General features: G+C 31.5%; 1 protein-coding gene across 1 annotated transcript in view; it reads right to left on the bottom strand.

Annotated features, from left to right (window-relative positions):
* OtopLc (proton channel otopetrin-like c) overlaps positions 1-21,045 on the bottom strand; it is a 147,778-nt gene that overhangs the window by 91,406 nt on the left and 35,327 nt on the right. The window contains exon 2 of the mRNA XM_088228068.1: positions 9,134-9,328. Within this exon, the coding sequence (XP_088084194.1) occupies positions 9,134-9,328 (195 nt within the window). The remainder of the gene's footprint in view (positions 1-9,133; positions 9,329-21,045) is intronic.

Here is a 21,045-nt window from a genome sequence, read left to right on the forward strand (position 1 = left end):
CCTGTCAATATCCGGATCGCGGTGGTAAAGAGGGGGTGAAAGGAGTATAAACAGTAATATTTTATCGTACACGCGTCTTCTTTGATTTCTATCCAGGGCATAACCAACATTAAAATTAAAAATACCCATTAACAAGGATTTAGAAGTTGATCCAGATAACGTTTGTTGTGTATCTATGTATATGTAATTTAAAATACTATTTTAGCTTCGAATTTAAGTTGGTAATTGTTTTTTCGGTTCAGTTGTTAATTAAAAATATATTACTATTTTTTTTCTGCTTTTGGATATAATCTTATTAGTTGATGATATCCTTGCTTAGATAAACCTTAATGAACCTTGCCGCAACTTGCGTACCAATCCTGTCTTTGCTGTGGGAAATTATAAAACTAGCATCGGATTCTTTTCCCCTCTGCCAAGGATCCTCAGAACAGTGAACGAAATCTCACTAACGGTACTGTCGATGTGTTCCTACAGCAACGACAGGCATTTAAGAAGCAAGCGATGTTGTCTCTCCTGACCCGCGATGTCACACTTGCCATTTCCGCCTAGATTATACCATATTTATGCCTTTTTTTTATTATAAATTTTGCAAATTTAAATTTAAGTAGATTTTAAGAATGTTTAGATTAAGTATTACTCATTAATGCCAATCTATCGGGGCTTACTTAAGCCTGTTGATTGGCTTAAAAAAAAGTTTGAATGCGTCATTTAATAAATATCGTTAAAATATGCATGTCCCTATACGAGTTTTTTTTTAAACTCCTCGGGAACATTTTATACAATTATGAATTTGTACGTTTTCTAAATAAATAATTTAAAAAACACAAAAGACTTAAATAATAAAAAGCAGAATTACACATGGAATTCGTAAAATTACCACAAGCCACAACTCGACTGCGTTAATAAATTTAATTATTTAACGAAATAAATTGAGTAAGTGGTAAACAACTTATAAGAACGACCCGTTAAACTCTAAGTATAATGAAAGGTAAATTCATTGGAAGTTCAGGGGAAAGTTTATGGGAAAGTAGGCTCAGGGAATAAACTTCCAACTCAAATACTGTCGAAGTTTGGGGTGATGCATGGGTACGTGGCTGGGGGTGGCTGGGGGAGGCTGGGCAACTGACTACCGATGAATAACAATATTTCACACTGTCACCTGCAGTTTAGTATGCTGTGGAGACTTCTAAACTTCGAGAACAATTTGCATTACACCTCGATGAATTTACGACTTTACTACTTTATGGACGATTTCGATGCTATCAAACTGATGGAATGGATTAAATTAATTTTCGCACATTCATTTTGTTGTTTTTTAATTTTAAGGAGTTTTATTTGTAACATTATAATTTATTATTTACAGATTAATGTCGATTTTACGACCAACGTTTCGGTCAGATCATAACACTAAATATTGAAACAAAAAATTAATTAGACCAAGAAGAAAATATTCGAATTATGAGAAATCTACATTCTACCACCTATATGGCCGTAAAACTACATAATAAGCTACCAAAAACAATAAAATATGTATTCACGGACAGTGTATACTTGTAATGTCGTATTAAACAGACTTCATGAACTCTTCAACAGTTATTCTCACGTATCGGATATATTTAGTGTATGGTATTGTTCCTAGAGAAAAAACTTTTTTAACTTTTTCAAAGATGGTGAATGGTAATTATATTTATTTATACATTTCATAATATATACATTTTTTATTCACTTTGCCCAACTGTATGAAACAGTACTCACGATTTTCTTGTTATATTACTTTAAAATATTTCATTATTTAATTTGTTTTTTCATTTATTCTTAAATTGTTTAAACTTTCTACTGAATATGTTGTATAATTTTTAGGTTAATTTTTTAAATAAATCTTGTATAATTTTTAGGTTTAATATTTTTATAAATCTTGGGTAAAAGGAAATTTTTGTTTAAAAAAAAAATATTAAGCCAAATATGTTAGTATTATAAATTTTTGTAAAATGCAGATTTGCCGTTTATGTTAATAAAATAATCAGTAGTTTACAAAGTGTTTTTAATAAAAAATGTGACTTTATCTACTATTAATGAATATTTGGAAGCCGTACCTGAATAAACGAAAAAAAATATTTTAAGTGAATATTGAAAGCTAGTATGTAAAAATCGTCATCAAATCCGTACCCAGTGAAGCATAGGGCACCGCATTTTAAAATAAAATGAAGCGTATCTCGATCATCTGTTACAGGAAGGAAACGACATCAACCTTACGTTTTGGGTGCCAGTCCAGGGACAATAGCAAAACGACACCAATATAATAATTTTATGCATGGTTTGACTGTAAGAGATTTACCAGTGGCAATAAGTCCGCCATTTAACCAAATAAAAAGTCGTCGCCAAATAAGAACGCCAATGCTAACACATATTTTACACTGCGGTCACTATGTGAGCGTTGTATTGTACGAGTATATGAGCAACTCGTTGAAATTAAAATAAATAGTCTTTTTGCTACTGGTTTTGTTGGTTATACCAAAAATAGTGATCATGGACTAAGGCTTTTTTTTACTTTTAACCCCCTTATATTATGATGAATATTTTTTTTTAAGATATTTTAATTACCTATATGTACATAAATAAAAATACACAAAATATAAATATTACATACTAAACAAAATAAAATAACAATAAAACAAAACTATATTTTTATTTTATTTTTAATACGTATTTTCATTAATTTGAAAATCGAATAAATAAAATAATTGGTTTAAGACCCCTGAAACATTATATATACAAGCAGTCATATTTGCTACCTAGATGGGTTCATGCTCATTCGGTTGTAAATAGGAAGTGGGTACCACTGACTTTGCAACAATAACTGATGAACCAAAGATTCAGTCTGTTTGTATGATATACTCATATATAGGTAAATAATATCATAAAATTTGTGTGCCTAGGTAAGATTTACAAACCTAAAATGCATCTCTTACTGACAACTTTTTATTTTATACTTTCCTATTTTACTATAAATCTTTTATTCTTTTTTTTAAACTATACATGACTTTTGTTGAGTTTAACCATAACAATGAGGAACTTCAGCCCTAAGGGTAATTGGATACAAAAAATGTTTTCTTGCGCGGGGTAAAAATTAGAGCATTAAATTGCAGTGCAAAGTTTTTTTTAAATGTACGGAAAAATTAATATAAAATATTTTAATAAAAACGCACTACTTTGAATGACGTCCGACTTTGGAAGATTTCCGGTCTGCTTGTCGCTTCTGGACCAATGGGAAGAACTAAATGAAATTAAGCGGAAATGAACCTCTGACGTTACACGCGGAGTTATTTCAGAAATACAAAACTTTAAAAAATCGTAGCGCTGATAATACGATATACGAAAATTAAAAGTCTATAATATTAAACATTAATTTTGTACAAATTGGCTACGGCCGTTAGTTATAATAATAATAAATAATTAATAAATAAATAAAACAAGAAAAAAAATACTATTAAGGACGGAAAAATAATTTAGTGAAAAACCACTCATTAAGTAAAATTTCACATCGAGTTTCCAGGGAATAAAACCCGAGACCTCGGTGTTGAAGGCAAGTGTATTTTACAGTTCACCGCGGACTATGGTTATGGTTATTTTTAACAAACACATTGTATTTTTTACTCCGACTGGACAAGATACTATTTCATTATTCACATATTATTTAATACGTAGTCTTGGTCGACCCTGTACGAGTATATTGCACACCGGAAGTCATTGACACATTAATGAAGGGGCAAATAAATAAATAACAGTTAAATCACATGTGCCACGATCCAGGAAGGAAAATGAGAACAAAAACGTCAACATTTATTAACAGGAAGAGGAGAGGGAAAAAGTATGAAATTACATCCGGTTTTATGTTTTTTATTCAGACAGTGTTGGACCTAGGCGCGAGGGCGGAGATGTGCTCGGGATTCAAAATCAGAAAAAAATACTAAAATGCACAAAAAAAATAGACTAATTGACGCATAAATATTTTTTTGCGAAAATTTTGGTAATTAAAAAAAAAAATTTGGGCTATTATGATTTACCCAAATATTTAATTTTGAGGGCCATTTTCAACGAGTTGTAAATAACTCCCATTAAAAAATGGGAATCAAGTTGGGGTACAGTGGGATTTGAACCACGGAACTTTGAGCCGTGAGTTTTGAATGTCACAAGTACGTTAGACGGGCAACTGCAAAACTGGGGTCACGGTTTCGATTCCCGCCAATTGCAGAATAAATCTGAGATTTTTTTTAATTGGTCTGGGTGCTGTGGTCTATTTTTTATAACTTCTTCCCATATTCTCTCTGTCACACCTGCTGACAAGCCTAAAAAAGCGAATTATTCAAATAACAAAAAAATATTAAAAAAATATTAGTAACAAATAATATCAAACAATATACTATGCATAAATGAAGGCAAAAATAAATATATTACGTTTATCTAAATCCGGCCAGTCGCCATCGTAATAAACTTTCTGCGAAAACCCGAGGCGGCAATTTAAACATTATTGTTGGATCCCATTCATTCGTCCCTTCGGGGAGATACCATCACTTTCCACCTGGAAGAAACTACACATTATGTGGGTTCCAACTATAGCTGACGCAACATAATTTGAGGCGAACAAGCGCACATAAAAATTTTAGTAGTGATTTATCTGTATAAGTTTTCGAAGCCTACAATAGTGAGTCAAAGCGAGGTGTGCGATCATTAGAAATGTACATAATCCATTTTGAATCTAGAAAAAAATGTCACAAAGTAGATGTTTACATAAATAAAGAACGACTGACTGAAATTGAACATGTAAAATACTTAGGACTAACAATAGACAGACAATTAACATGGACAATTCATATCAACAATTTAATTATCAAGTGGCGACTTTATCAAGTTTTTTTTTTAAATCAAAAACTTTGTTCCAATAAAGAATTTTTTTTAATGTATGAAGCCTGTGTAAAAAACTAAAATATGTTATTTGCCACTAAAATGGGGAACATGAAATCAAAATGACATAAACAGACTACAAAGACAGCAAAATATTAAAGTTAGTATATGACCTACCTTATCTAACAGCAACTAAAGAACTTTTTAAACAAACTAAACAATTAAATGTAACTAAACTCTTTTAACTAGAATCCTTAAAATTTATTCATAAATTAGCCACTGATGTAATTGTAGACGAAGAATTAAAACTTGAAAAAAACTGTAGTAAACATGAACACAATACGAGGATATCAGAAAAATATCATAAAAAACCTTTTAAAACAAGAAAAAGACAATCCAGATTAATAAACCATGGACTGAAATTATACAATAAACTACCAGACAAAACTAAACAAAAGACTCGGCAAAAATCGCGGCATGAGCGGTGGTCGTTCAAGGTCACAAACATAAGGTTTTACTAAGGACCCTATGTCCTCCGATCCTGCTAAGTTTCAAAACATAATAACCTTTTTTATAAAAAAAAATGAAAAAGTACATCCCGAATGACCTTGAACGTCCCATACTTATAATAAATCTCGACAACCACCCGATGGATCTAAACCTGGTTTTCGCAGTTATGTAAAGTGTCCTAAACCAAAGCTACTCGTATTTGAAATATCTATGAAAAATAAAAATTAGTACGTCAAATTCGTTTCTCACCGAAAATTACAGTAAATTACGGGATTTTACTGCGCCTTTTGGTAAAATCTCGTAATTTTACATCCATATGCAAGAGTGACAGAACAAAAATATTTAAATATAATTTTATCAGACCGCTCTCGCCGCATACCTCTTAACCTTTAATAAGACACGTATTTTGTGTTGGTTAAAGTCTTGCAAAACTTATAAAATACGAGAAGTTCATTTTTAAGATAATAAACCTATTTGTATTTGAAAAAGCCGAGTAGAAGACTGATCCAGTGTACGTTATTACGACCCCCTTGTTACAAAAAACTTATTATTAATACAAAATATTAGAAAATAAATACCTCAATTTTGGTGGTATATTTATGTACCACTTTGTTCTAGGTGTCCAATAAAGAGTTTAAAAGCTCAAATAGCAATAGTACTGTACAATAACAATTAGTACTGCGAAATAATACTACTCTCATCTCATTTTGGGGGCGGTATTCAACACGTAGAAACTATTTCCCGGGAAGTTTCTTTTCCTTAGGGAATAAGGAACGGGGATTAGCGTAAACAAACGAGATTCTTTCAGGAACTTTAGCCACTATCCCCTTATATTTACTCAGTCGGAGTGTCGTTCATATCGCTTCTGGAAGAGGGTGATAGTAAACAGTGAACACCCTTAGGAATAACGAGGTGAAAGAATAATTAAGATTCCAAGCTAATTCAAACAAAGGTTCAATGGTTTTAGGAAAGTCCATTTTACAAGGTAGAAAAATCAATTGAAAAGTACCCAATACGTGTTATGCGTACAAGCTCTATTGGGCACTATAAACAGCTTAAACGAAAAATATATACATACATATTTCATTCATATTCAATAAAATAAAAATACGAAATTACGACACAATTTTCACCAATCTGTATTTATTTGGTGGGAAGATATAGTTTTTAACAATAAGCCCCCCAAAATCTATTTATTTTGGACTTCGAATTGAAAAAATAAATATTATAATTTGATTAGATAATGTCGAATGTTAAAGAATACAATTTGTAAAAAAATAAATTAAAGGATTAATATTTACATTTTAGCTCACCTAACTAATTTTATTTTTAAATCAGTCCTATACGTGACAAATGGATGTTCATAACATTGTAGCTGCGTGTGAACATGCGCATATGAAATGAAAATAATCTTTACAATTTATTAAATGATTAAATTACTTTTAAAAAGCCTTTTCAGAACTACTTAAGCATCACATTAAAATATTATGAAGATCTTTGATATCCCTTGTGGATTTTATGATATTCACAGACAACACAACGCATGCAAATTTATATGGAGAGCGTTCGCTGCATACTCATGATCATTTTAAGTGCATTTAAATACGAATCCTTTCCAGTGACACATCAAATTTGAATATCGAAAAGTGCACGTGTTTGTAGCTGTATGTAAATGATCTGAAAATTTGTGATCCATATAATGTATTGTTTTGCATTCACTCTTATAGATTACACAGAAAGGATAATGGAATCATACTCGTAGTTTGTTAGTAAAAGACATATTACAAAATATATTTACGGTAAAGAAGCTAACTGACTAGCGGAAATTGAATCATGCATCTTTGCTCGTAAGAACAGCATCGTCTGTCTGCATACTCCGAGTCGTACAACTTAAGAACTTTTGAAAGAAGTTGACTTCTATACCTCGGTCAAGTGGTAAGATAAAATCCATCGATGTGATGAAAAACAACAGTGCGAGGACGCAGCCTTGTCTCATTCCAGTTCAGATCCGAATCAATCAGTCAAAGGGCTGCCGATTCGCAGACGACAATAATTACAGCGTAGACAGAGAATAAGTATGCGTACATAGTTTTTCTGTCACTCTCTCGCAGACGCCTATCCGATATTATGTTGTACGTCGGATTAATTGAACGTAGTTATGCAGAAAGCAGCCAGCCAAAGAAAAATTAAACTAAGATAATAGCACTTTTATGAAAAGAGTGAATAATTAAATCTGCACAACAAGTTGGAATGTTTTTAATTTTGATAAATAATGATAAACATTGAATACATTAGTTTTTTTTTTTATTAATATTACAAACAAAAAGACCAGTATTAAAGATTTTTAATGTACCGTAAGATTTTTCTAGCGTTGCGGATGTTTTCTGCAAATTGAGAAATGCCGTTTTTGTGATCGACACTGTTTTCAGAAGGTGATTGTTTCCGTTTTTTTTGCAAGAAAGCGGTCTGGCTGTTTTTTGCAGAACATAGAATTGACCTTACTGTACCCGATAACACCAAAATCTTTTTTTTTTTTTTTTTTTTATTGTGGACTGGCTGCTTTCTGCACAACTACGTTCAATTATGCCTCATTAAAATCGACAAAATCGAGGTTTCATCGTCCCGTTTTCCGCGCACCAAAACTAAATGTTTTATTTTTATTATTATAAAGATTTTGTGATTGAACTTTTCTGTGTCGGTTCCGTTTAATTATTAAATAATTTAAATTTTTAAAATTTCACTTAATAAAAATTTATTTTAATTTTAAAATATTTTTTTTTATTAATTTTTTTATTAAATATTTAATTAATTTTATTTTTAACCCTTTTCGTTTAATTTTTAATTATTTTTGCATATTTGTATACTGTACGTCCGAAAAGATAACACCAAGCACTTTTATGAGTTTTCGGATGGTTCTAGCTCCCATAAAAAACAATTGATCAAAACAGCAAAACAACAGTCGGACGAATAAATAAATACCCATAGCGTGTAAAAAAGTCACTGCTGTAGTGACATAATCCAGGGAGAAAATACAGGAATACGTCTGTATACGGGTACGCTTTTTCTTATTTTTCGCATTGTATTTACAGGGCGGCTAAACACTTGACGTAAAAAAAATGAGGGGAGTAAAACACCCCAAGGGCTGTAATAAAAGGCAAATGTGTTCAATGAATTGTGAACTATTTCAGAGATATATTTTTTTTGTGGTTTTTTTTAGTTGATTTCACAACTGTAGTCTAAAAATTTTTTTTCGGGATAAATGTTAAGTTTAAAAAAAAATTTTTCTTCATTTGTTGAATATTATGTTATTAAAGAAAAAAAATTACACGTGTCGTTCAATTGGAAGTATTATTAAATTCTTACTTTTTATTGACTAATAGTATTTCTCAATAGTATATCGGAGACGCCGACAACTATAATTGACCTATAATTTTGGTTTATTTGAAAATATATTTTTTTTGTTACAATGGCTGTTGTTTTCTTTGAATAAATAAATAAAAAGTCAGGCCGTTAGAATAATTATATGGATTATAATATGACAACCCCCATCAATGGTAAAATGGTAAACAAGCTAACTAGTAAAACACGATCATTATACTCCACCCGATTTCATATGCCAATATTCGAGTCTTAAATACTCGGCGAGAAATCTGGTTCTATTTCGCACGGAACTGTATTAACCATTTACTAATATTTGAATTCAGGTACTGTTTCGACATACCTGTGAGGTGACTCAATGTGGACATGGTGCGTGGAGCAGGACGGCGGGGGCCCGCTGCTCCTCCTGCTCAGGGTGTCCGGCGGCGAGGGGGGCGCCGGTGGCGGCGGCGGGGGCGGGGGAGGGCCCCCGGGGCTGCCCGCCCCCGGCGAGGGCCGCGAGCCCCCGCTCAAGTTGTTGCTCGGGATGGAGAAGCAACTGGAAAAAAACATATTTAATTAATATAAATATGTTAAAGAGCAATACAGGGGTTGAAAAATAAGACAGTGCATTAATTTACCGTTGTGATTTTAACGTTATTTTACATTAAAATATTTAAAAATAACTTTGCATAGAGACATTCTGCACCACATACATCTCTTGTTTTTTTTTTAAGAAGTACCATAGTGGTTAATGGTTTAATTTTTTATTTGTTTGTTTGTTTGACGATTGTAGTCTGCATTACTTTATGGGCTGTTCGACCCATTGCGTAATGCAGACTGTAAATATACGTTAGAAGTTAACGAATAGAAAGCAGATAGCTGATAAACTGCCGATATGTACAGAAAAATAGATCCATATTATCCGCAGAAGACGTATTCAGCAAGCGATTTGCCGTAAAAATGTGTGAATTCTGACTTGCATTTGTACGGCATCTTGGTGCGTAAAACAATGCACGAGATCTTTTCCAATATGTAATACAGTAAACGTCGTTTTACGCCGGGTTTCTGTTCCGAGACACTGGCGTAAAAAAAATCGGCGTAAAATAATACAAATATAATGGAAGATATCTCAGAGGCAGACGGGTGCGAATCCAGTAGTCGATAAAATGATATTTCGATTTTCGATCCAGTTTATCATCATGTCCATTGAATTAAAAGAAATGTAAGTCGTATAATGAAAGAACCAATGTATTAAGATACTGAAAATACAAATTAATGCAATAAATTGTTAGAAATCACTTAGAGAAAGTTGATTATTTAGACTCTTGAACGTTTGACGTTTGGACTTGCATCCTTCTGCCTGAGGTTCAGATATAACGTCAAGCCCCGTGTCAAAATTCTAAGAACAATCTAACATGCTTGTTTAATACATATCCTATATATGTATTAATAAATACAGATTAAATTCGTTCACAAAATAAATAATAATCTCTTGATATAAATAATGCATTTTTTATAATAAATACTAACTCACCAGTTCGTCGGAACTAAATTAAATTCTCATACTTTTTTTTAAAAAAGCATCCAATTTAATTCGCTTTGATTTTTGCTTCCTTTCTTGCATAATCATAGCAACAACAAGTATTCTAATATTATTTTAATTATAATAATAATAAAATAAAAATATATTCATAGTTTTTAATTTTCTTAAAAACAAAACGAAAACTAACTCGGAAACAATTTCACACACACAATAGGCTGCTCGCGTACACGGTAATATAATAAAACAACGAGTAAAAGTGTGTCTGATATTAGAATCGCGGCGCCTACTGTCGTCTGGTGTCGGCCGAACCGGGGAATCCCACGCCAGCACCAACCGGCGTAATTGTAAATCGGCGTAAATCGAACCGGCGCAAAACGACATTTACCTGTACACAATGAGAGAAATGGGGGGTTCTTTTTGTCAAATTAAACACGATTCTTGTTTTCCTCGTACATTAAGCTTGAATTTTAAGTAACATTTTAAAAACGAAATAAAAAACAAATTTATAAAAAAAGAAGTTGGATTACAACAAGTCTTGCAACTACTGAGCGCATGGACGGTTGGAATTTTAGACCCCATTTACTAAATTTAGATATTTGACAACATCTACCTGTTGAAGCTAGATTACCAATCGTCTTGCAGCTACTAAAAGCATGGACGAATGAAATTCTAACAACTTAAAATTATCAATAAATTTAAAAAAAATAAACATTGAGCATAAAAGTAAATTTGTAAAGTGATTCTGATATATAGAAGGTAGATTACAGCACGTCTTGCAGCTACAGAGCGCATGGACGGTAAGAAATCTAGCCTCTATTTATATTTGTTAAAGGCATAAGCCGTTAAAATAAAAAAATCAATCAATCAATATTTTATATTTTAAAAATCTATTATTCCATAAAATATAGAAAATGGGCCCATATTACAATAGGAAATTAACAAAATAATAAAAATTAAGTTTTCTCTATGAAATTAGAATTTGCACGCAATTTTTTTTTTTTGAACATGTTAAATTACAGGTTAATTTTTTTTAATTTTCATACAAATATTATACACATTTTCGTACATAAATTTCTATTTTACTTTAGTCAGACGAAGATAACTCTGTTAAAAGGGAGGTTGTAATCGGGTCATCCCCATAGTGTGAAAAACGACCGTGTGTATCCGCAATTCTGATCAAATACGCTTAATTAATTAGAGATCGTGTATAATGAAGTAGCTAACAGGATAATTCTCGTGCATTGTAATGCCAAAATCGTACATAATCAGCTTTCACGTCAGCGATCAATAACCCGATACGAAACGCTGGCGTTGTGGGTATTGTCTGCAAACCACCCCTCTAGTCCAAAACCACGTGCAGTATGTTTGCATCAAAGCGAATTAGCGCAATCCTGATTTCATTAGCATTCTGTTGGTTTCGCTAACTGGATCGGTTAAGCGGAATATTCGGTAGCCAAAAGGAGACTGAAGAGAAATGATGCAAAAAGCAAATGAACACAAGAGTTTCAGGACTAAAAAGAAAAAGCTTAGAGTGATATTTTTTAAAATAAAATATCATGCCCAATAAGCGAAAAAGTTTTTTATTTAAATTCTATATATCTGTGTCCAGGTGGATGAATAATACAGTGCTGTGTGTGAAATAGAACCAGAACCCTTTCCAAAACTTCCTATTTTCAAATATAAACTTTTTAAGGAATTTATATTTTTTAGTAAATTATTCATATTTAAAGCATTAACTTTGTGGTCAAACATTTTACTAAATGTTATTAAATATTCGTATATAACCACTTACCGACTTTTCTATGTCTACCGTTTTTGGACACCAATTAAACCAACATGCAAAACCCACTATACACCTTCACCATAGTTGTTGCACAAACATATAAAACTAACACGACATGCATTTTAATAAACACTATCAAAATGCATGTCGTGTTAGTTTTACATTTTTGTGCAACAACTATGGTGAAGGTGTATGGTGGGTTTTGCATGTTGGTTTGCATGTTGGTTTATTTGGTGTTCTGGCGAAGAGACGGGTACGTCTCGAAACCGGTAGACATAGAAAAGTCAGTAAGTGGTTATATACGGATATTTAATAACATTTAGTTTTTTAGTATAGACTGAAGTAGAAAAAATATAAGTTGTGGATAAAGTACAGAAGGAATGACAGTATTTTTAGGTCCCAAAAAAATCAGGGGTACTATTCTGAATCTTCTCTATCCCCTAGAGAGCGCTTAATTTGAGGATTTTTATTATTTGCACGCGACTACACTTTGCTTCATATATGGCCACATCGATGATTAAACGTCAAATGATGTATAAAACTGTTTAAAAAACGGAAAAAAAAACTAATACGGTTTGGTCAATTCAACCTAATTAAGCGTTTTGGGTAATGCAATAATATTCTCAATGATAATCATCATGTTTGATTTCACGTGTTCATATTTATATTACGTTTAATCATCGATATGACCAGATACGAAGTATCCCAAAGATTTTACGAAAACGAATGTGGTCGCAGGTAAAAAATAAAAATCTCTAAATCAACCACTCTCTAGGGGGTAGAATAGATTCAGAATACCTCCAAAGGGCTAGAATTCTGAATGCTATTATAGCGCGCTGCTGCAGTGAGACTTATTTTTGGAATCTCGAAGTTCACTCATGTTTCAGGAATCGCACTGGCTACGTTTTAGTGAAGTTAAAGCGCTGAAACCTTTATTGTTGTGAAGAGATTCAAAATTGAAAATTGTTTTCAGGCGTTGCCTAGTATGTGAAATAATTCAGTCAGATGAATCTCTTCACAACAATAAAGGTTTTAGCTCTTTACCTTCGTTAAAATCAACAAATGGAAGAATTTAAGAAATATGAAAGTTCAATGTGAATGGTAAATGTTACACAGGTGTAAAGTGGCCACTCAAACCAGCCAATGACAGGTCATAAGCCCTGTAAATGCCTAGACTTCCATATTCTTTAAGGTGATTTCCATCGCTGTTTTAATTTGTTAATTTTAATGACTCCCGAGGAAGTGAAATCAAATATTTTGTCAACAAACATTTAAATAATTAATACTTATTAAAATATACCCAGCCAAATCTTCCCACTAAGGCTCTTATCACCCAAGATATAATAATAATTTGTAATTACTTTTAATCGTTTTTTTTTTAACATTACAATACTTTTTTTTAATTTATTTTTTATTTATTTAAATCTTAAAGTAGGGCACACATATCATATATATTGTTATGTGTGTTCTAATAATAACATTGCAAATATATTTAATTTATAAATTGTTTATCACATGTGTCTTGACCATTATTTTAAATTTTGATATGTTTTTTTCTTCATAAATATTTTTTTCCATTTCGTAATACTTTTTAATTGCTTTAAATAAAATTGAATTTTGTGACTTTGCCTTTTTCCTAAATGGAAGTCTAATTTTGTTCTTTTCTCTAGTATTGTGATCGTGTTCATGCTGGTTCATACTTTTAAATTTTTATATGAAATAAATTCTCGTATCGTAACATAACCCGGCGGTTTTTGGTTCGGCCGTTTCCAAAGGGCTAGCTTACAACCAGTCAACATATTGAAGTTGAGTTATCTTATTTCATTCAACGAACGGCCTAGCCATTCGGGTGAATGCCGACATTTCATCAACAGCCTAGCCGCTCTGTTAAGTAGCTGATTGACTATTTGGCGACCTCGTATAGATATACTAAATTTTTCACATTTTGGAAATAGTCAACTTTGGTAAAGAACCCTACAATTAGCACAGTCCTTATTTTATTAGAAGTTGTTGGTTTCGCTTATTGGTTTGGTAAAGCGGAACATTCAGTATCGAGTAGGAGACAGGAGAGAAAGGAAGCATGTAAACATTAGAGTTTCACGGATAAAAAGCAAAAGCTTCAGCTAATATTTCTAAATATAATATACATAGCAAATTGATAATTGCTTATTTTTCATTGAGTCTTTAAGATATGGTATCAAATCATGGGGTCACTCAACTTTTTACGAACATAAAAATGATAAAAGGTCACAGTATTCCATCGATAAAAATTAGCGCCTAATGATATCTGCAAAATGAGAAGTAATAAAAGTGTACTGTATAGATCTCTATATAGCCCCGCCACACTATACTCCTTGCGCTGCTCCTCGCGCTGCCGGCCTCTCGCCCGATATTGCCATCTCGCCCACACACTGCTCTACTCACGCAATTTCCAAACTACAAAACTATACGCTGCAACTCACACAGTCGACACACGGGAGGAGTTATTATATTAATAAGAGATTTTATTGTATATAAAATAGTCACAAATGAACAACATGAGAAAATAGCTTGGAATTTGGCAATTCATATTAAAAAAGGGTTAACAAAGGGGCTTTTATCTGTAATATATAGATCACCAAGCACAAGTATAAGTGGATTTTTAACATATTTCGAAAGATGGTGCACAGAAAACATCAGAGAGAAGGAAGCTAATATTATAGTCGGTGATTTTAATATTAATATGCATAGTAATAATGATATTTATACCAAAAAGCTGACAGATATTATAAATGCAAACGGAATGAAACAACTTGTCCAAGAATCTACAAGAGTAACTCAAACGTCAAAAACATTAATAGATCTGGTCATAACAAATGTATTTGAATTAAGAATAAATCTACTTGACACTCCAAAAATTACGGACCATACTATCATACAAATTTTGTTAAAGAAACTTAATACAGAGAAATCTACTATATCATATTCTAAAGTATACAGAAATTATAATCAATATGATGAGAAGGAACTTAAATATAAATTAGAACAGTGTAAATGGGATCAAATAACACAATTAGAATTTAATTTAAAAGTAGAAAAATTTATTGAAAATATAAAACTTTCTCTTGATAGCATTGTACCAATAAAACAAATAAAAATTAACAGTATACATAACAAATGGTACAATAATAAATTAAAAAATATGCAGTTCGAAAGGGACAGACTATATAAAATGGCAAAAATAACTCAAAATAATGAAGACTGGAATAAATTTAAATCGCAAAGAAACAAATACCTAATTGAATTAAAAAAGAGAAAAAATGAATACTTTAAAACAAAAATTGAAGCTGAAAAGGAGAATCCAAAAAAAATGTGGAATACAATTAAATCATTGTTAAAAAGTAAAGAAAAACAAATAAATGAAAACATACAATTTCCTAATGGAATAGAGGGATCTAATATATCTAATAAATTTAACAAATATTTTATAAGAAGCGTGGAAGAGATAAATGAGAATATAGAACATATAAATTATAATTTTAACTTAGATGAAGAACAGGAAACCAAATTAACATTCAAAAAATTAACACAAAAAGATCTTTACGCAATAATTAAAACAATTAAATCAAAACCTAGTCCAGATGGAATTACAATTAAATTATTGGAAAAGACTCTACCCATCATAGGAAATTACTTATTGGATATTATAAATGAATCGTTATTGCATGGAGTCTTCCCGAAATCATGGAAAACATCATGTGTCATTCCAATAGCAAAAATAAAAAATTCAGTGAAGTGTGAAGAATACAGGCCCATAAACACCCTTCCAAAATATGAACAATTATTGGAATATATTGTAAAGAATGAGTTAGTTAATTTTTTGGAACAATGGGAAGTATTATGCAAAGAACAATGTGGATTTCGAACCAATCAATCTTGTGAAATGGCTATTAACTTGGTTTTAGAAGATTGGAAAGAGGAAACCGATAAGAACATGTTCGTAATTGCAGTTTTCTTGGATTTTAAAAGAGCCTTCGAAACAATAGACCGAGAAATAATTATTAAAAAATTGAAAAAAATAGGAATAAAAGGAAAAACTATAAAATGGTTTGAAGAGTACCTTGGCGATAGATACCAAATAACGAAGGTGAATGATGAAATTTCCGAGCCCCTCAAAATTTCATTGGGAGTACCACAAGGATCGGTTCTCGGACCGGTTTTGTTTATTATATACATAAATGATATTGTCGAAACATTAAAATATTCAAAAATAAGACTCTTTGCAGATGATGCCTTAATATATATATCGGGAGAGAATTATAAAACAATTATGGACAGACTAAATCATGATCTTAATAGTGTATCACTGTGGCTAAAAATTAATAAATTAAAATTAAATGTTAACAAAACTAAATATATGAATATAGGAAACAAAAGAATAGAAATTACACCATCAATTGTAATAGAAAATGAAAAACTTAATGAAGTCACTGCAATTAAATATTTAGGTGTAATGTTGGATTCAAAACTTACATTTCACCAAAACGCTAAGATGGTAATAAATAAGATTGCAAAAAAAATATCAATTTTGGGAAGGATCAGAAGATTTATTGATAAGGACTCCTGCAAAACTATTTACAAAGCAATTATTGAACCACACGTTAACTACTGTAGTAGCATTTTATTTTTATCAAACAAAGAAAACATAGATAAACTAACTGTATTACAAAATAAAGCCTTTAGAATCATTTTGAAAAAAAACAGATATACGAGGGTAAAGTCGATGGTAAATGAAATGAAATTATTAACATATAAACAAAGAATATTTTACAATACAATGATATTTGTTCATAAAATTATAAACTCTAATAAAAAAACAGAATTTTGGAAAAAAATTGATCGGAACCAGCATGAACACAATCACAATACTAGAGAAAAGAACAAAATTAGACTTCCATTTAGGAAAAAGGCAAAGTCACAAAATTCAATTTTATTTAAAGCAATTAAAAAGTATTACGAAATGGAAAAAAATATTTATGAAGAAAAAAACATATCAAAATTTAAAATAATGGTCAAGACATATGTGATAAACAATCTATAAATTAAATATATTTGCAATGTTATTATTAGAACACACATAACAATATGTATGATATGTGTGCCCTATTTTAAGATTTAAATAAAAAAAAGAAAAAAAATTGATCGCGACGCTCCGCACTTGTCATTTGACTTTCTCTACAATGAACGATGAAACTGTGACAGCGTGCGCGCTATGCATTTTTAGCATAGCTAATTATATCAATGTCATACAAAGAAATGTACATCATTAAAAAATGACGCGTGCGCCTTGTGTGAGCGCTCGATGCGTACTGCGACCTGCGACCGCGCGATTATGTGGCCAACCACTCGCGCTCATATTGCCGGTCCTTTGACTCACGCTCAAAAACCGACAAAATAGGGAGCGGTGGGCACGACGAGGAGCATGAGGTGCGGCATGACGAGTAATGTTGCCACACTACGTCTCTGCCTCCTCTCCTCGCTACTTCCCATGCCACTCGTCGAGTGTGTGGCAGGCCCAAAAGGCACTGCAGGTTCGACGAATTGAACGCAAAAAAATCTACACATTCAAAAATATATGAAAACATTGTTTTAATGCGTGATTCACAGAAAATGAAGGTTTGATGATTCCGAAGATATGCAAGAAATATTGAAAAGGAATACTGAAATATGTGGTTCCAGATGTTTGTTGCTAACCGGTCTTAGAGAGACAAGGCGCTGCCCTAGTTCTTGTATGTTCAATAGACCACTTTTAGAAAATTTAGTTTTGAATGCCAATATGTTCATTATCTTATTACTTATTACGCGTCCATGTAGCAAAAGAATTATTATTTTTTCCGTTAGTAAATAGTATTTCCAGCATTTTTTGAGTTTTAATCTCCACTTACTGATTTGACTTTAAAAACAAATAAAATGTCTTTTGTAAAGTTTGTATATAAGATTGAAAAAAAAAGGCTATTTTGTGCATATTTCTTATTTCTTATTTCGTTTTTCTTTTTCCTTGCTCCTTATAGTTAAGTTAGCAGAACGAGGCAGGCATTTTTTAATATACTATTAAACTAAGCTAAATATAGAAATATATATTTACAGGCTGTTCTTTAAACTCTGTCACATCCGAAACCACAATGATCAGTATGGGCAAGAAGACATATTAGCATATTTAAAAAAATATATAGAACCAAGGTTTTTTTAAAATAAATTATTTAAAAAAAACAAATGGTTGCTTACTTCTGCAGAGGAAAAGTGAGGGGAACGCGGCGCAGTATCAGACTCCCCCCGCCTCCTCGTTTCTTCCCTACTGAGTAAGCAACCATTTGCTTTTTTAAATATTTTAATTTTTTAAATTTTATTCGTTCTAAAAAAATAATTTTATGTGCCAATATGTCCTCTTGCTTATACTGATCATCGTGGTTTCGGATGTGACAGGGTTTAATGAACATCCTGTATATTATTTATCGTATTATCGGCGCTATGATTTTGTTTTGGTACCATAACCCGTTGATTTTATCTGTTGCGACCTAAGACAAACCTGGCCACCAGAAAAACTTTTTTTTTCTTTGTAAATGATAAGAGAGGTATAAATAAACTGAAACGATCAGACAAGCTTCATTATTTAAAAAAAAAATGTGTAATAGTTTATTAGATAATTATTACATTTTAATATTTAATGATTAAATTGAAAACTTAACACTAATTTTACGGAAGCCAGTTTAATTGGTGTGTAAATTTAAATAAATTCTAACAATGTAATTTCTTTAAAAAAAACTCGTTTTTTAACAAGAAAAAGTTGCATAACTGGACTTCATTTTAAGTCATTCTCAACACAACAACAATTTAAACATGCCAAAAGAATACTTTTTGCTGTAAACAAATACACAAGAAAGTTGTGTAAAAGTATTGCCAGCTAAAAAAAAACATCAACAGTATTAAAAAAATTGAAAATTAGGAGTCCATAATATATAAGATGTTTACCCAGATTTATGCTAGAGGTTAAGGATCGTGTATCTGTATTCAGAAAAAAACATATAAATGAACGTTCGTTTAAATATTATTTAGAAAAATAGTATACAAAAACCTAAACATTCAGCTATAAGTTGAAGTTCTTATGAACATGTGGTGTTATTTCTATATTCCACCCCCGAGCACGTCCCTTGTCACACGTGTCAATAATAAGGTAAATATTTCATCACGGCACTCAGGGGGCAAAAAATAAGGGATGTTTCTAATGAATCCGTCGCCATCACTAAATCTATTTCAGTTAACAAGATATTTGTTATCGAGTGGCAAATATAAATTCTATTTTAGAATATATGTCATAAGAGACAGGGGAAGGACGTTCGTAAAAGATGACATTTTGACAATTTAGTTAGGTATATAGGTATTACCTATATAATATAATTTTGCGATGATAACAATAATAAATTTAGACAATTCTCATAGCGCCGTTTTAGTGAGAAATCAATTTAAAGGTCAAATCGCACTACAGCGTCCCCGCTCATCAGTTTTTGTATGGAAAGCCTTGGGTGTAGCGCAGCTGGAGTGCTTTTGATTTATCCAAAAAAGCTTAGTGCGGTTTTAGTGCGGCATTGTGCATTTTATTTATTTGTTTTTGTTTTTTTATTTTTACATTAATATTTTTTTTTACTGCATTTTATTATTTTTTAAATTTTATTTTACAATAACTAAAATATCACCAAGCCACTTTCTGTGGCTCTTACTCTTAATATGAATATTTTAAGACAGATTAATAATTTAAGGAGGTACCTATAATCAATAAAACATACAAATTGTGTGATAATTAATACATATATATGTTTACACCGAGATGGATTATTCATTCATACATACGCCAACACTGTGTAACATTCACCATTCTGACCATGTTTAAACATCCACATTTACTCAACTCTTCCATCTGTTGACTTTTGTGAAATTGAATCTAACCCACATGATAAAGGTATCGCTCCTTTGCCTCACAAAAGTCGACAGATGGAAGAGTTGGGGAAATGTGGATTTTAAACATAGGCAGAAAAGTAAATTTTACACACTGTGTAAAGTGGTCACTACCAGCCAATGACAGGTCATACGCCCTGTAAATGCCCAGAATTCCCTATTTTCTTCTCAATTTTTTTTTCTCTCTGTTGCAACAAATTTAGACCTAAATAATTCCCTAGGAAGGAAATCCAGCCTGTCTGCAAAAATTTGGATATACTCAAAATATTGTTTGATTATATAATCCCACTAATATAATTTTAACAATGCCTCTTTTTTGGTGCGTTATTTCGTTATGCTTTTTATACTTTTTACCTAAATTTCTATGAACAGTATTGTACTCGTACAGTGCTTTCGAATGTTTCGTAACCCCATGTTAATGTGTAAGTGATAATATTCTAAATATTCTAGTGAGCAAACGAAATTGTTATGTTAACTTGGTTCACTGACAGGCACTAAAACATTATTAACATACCCTTATTAAACACTCGATCGCACTGTGCCACTTACGTAAAAATTGTAATTGTTTATAAAGAACTTTTTTTTTAAAATAAATAAAATAACCTAAATTAATATTTGAGTTCTTATGATCTCAAATGATTATTTTTACGCATAAAAAAATTGAAAAAAAAAAACTACAGAAGCAAAGCTAAGAATATTCATAGTTTTCTATCACTACAATATATTTTTTATATGATACTTGGGTGGCTTCGCGTGTATCCCCGCTTTAACAGTGCCAGCAAAGTTTGAGTTGTACTCTCCAGACACAAACAGTAAAGTTTTCAAATAATCTTTTGAAATGTGGTATTATTTCGGAACTTCTTGTCGCGACAATGTAAATGGATTTATGAGTAAGCTTCGGACGCCATGATTAAATTACGTAAAATAATATGCGCATAAATACACGTAGATTAATAAA

This window comes from Micrasema longulum, unplaced genomic scaffold, assembly GCF_059751315.1.
Source record: "Micrasema longulum isolate JH-2025_06_02 unplaced genomic scaffold, ASM5975131v1 h1tg000559l, whole genome shotgun sequence".
NCBI lineage: Eukaryota > Metazoa > Arthropoda > Insecta > Trichoptera > Brachycentridae > Micrasema > Micrasema longulum.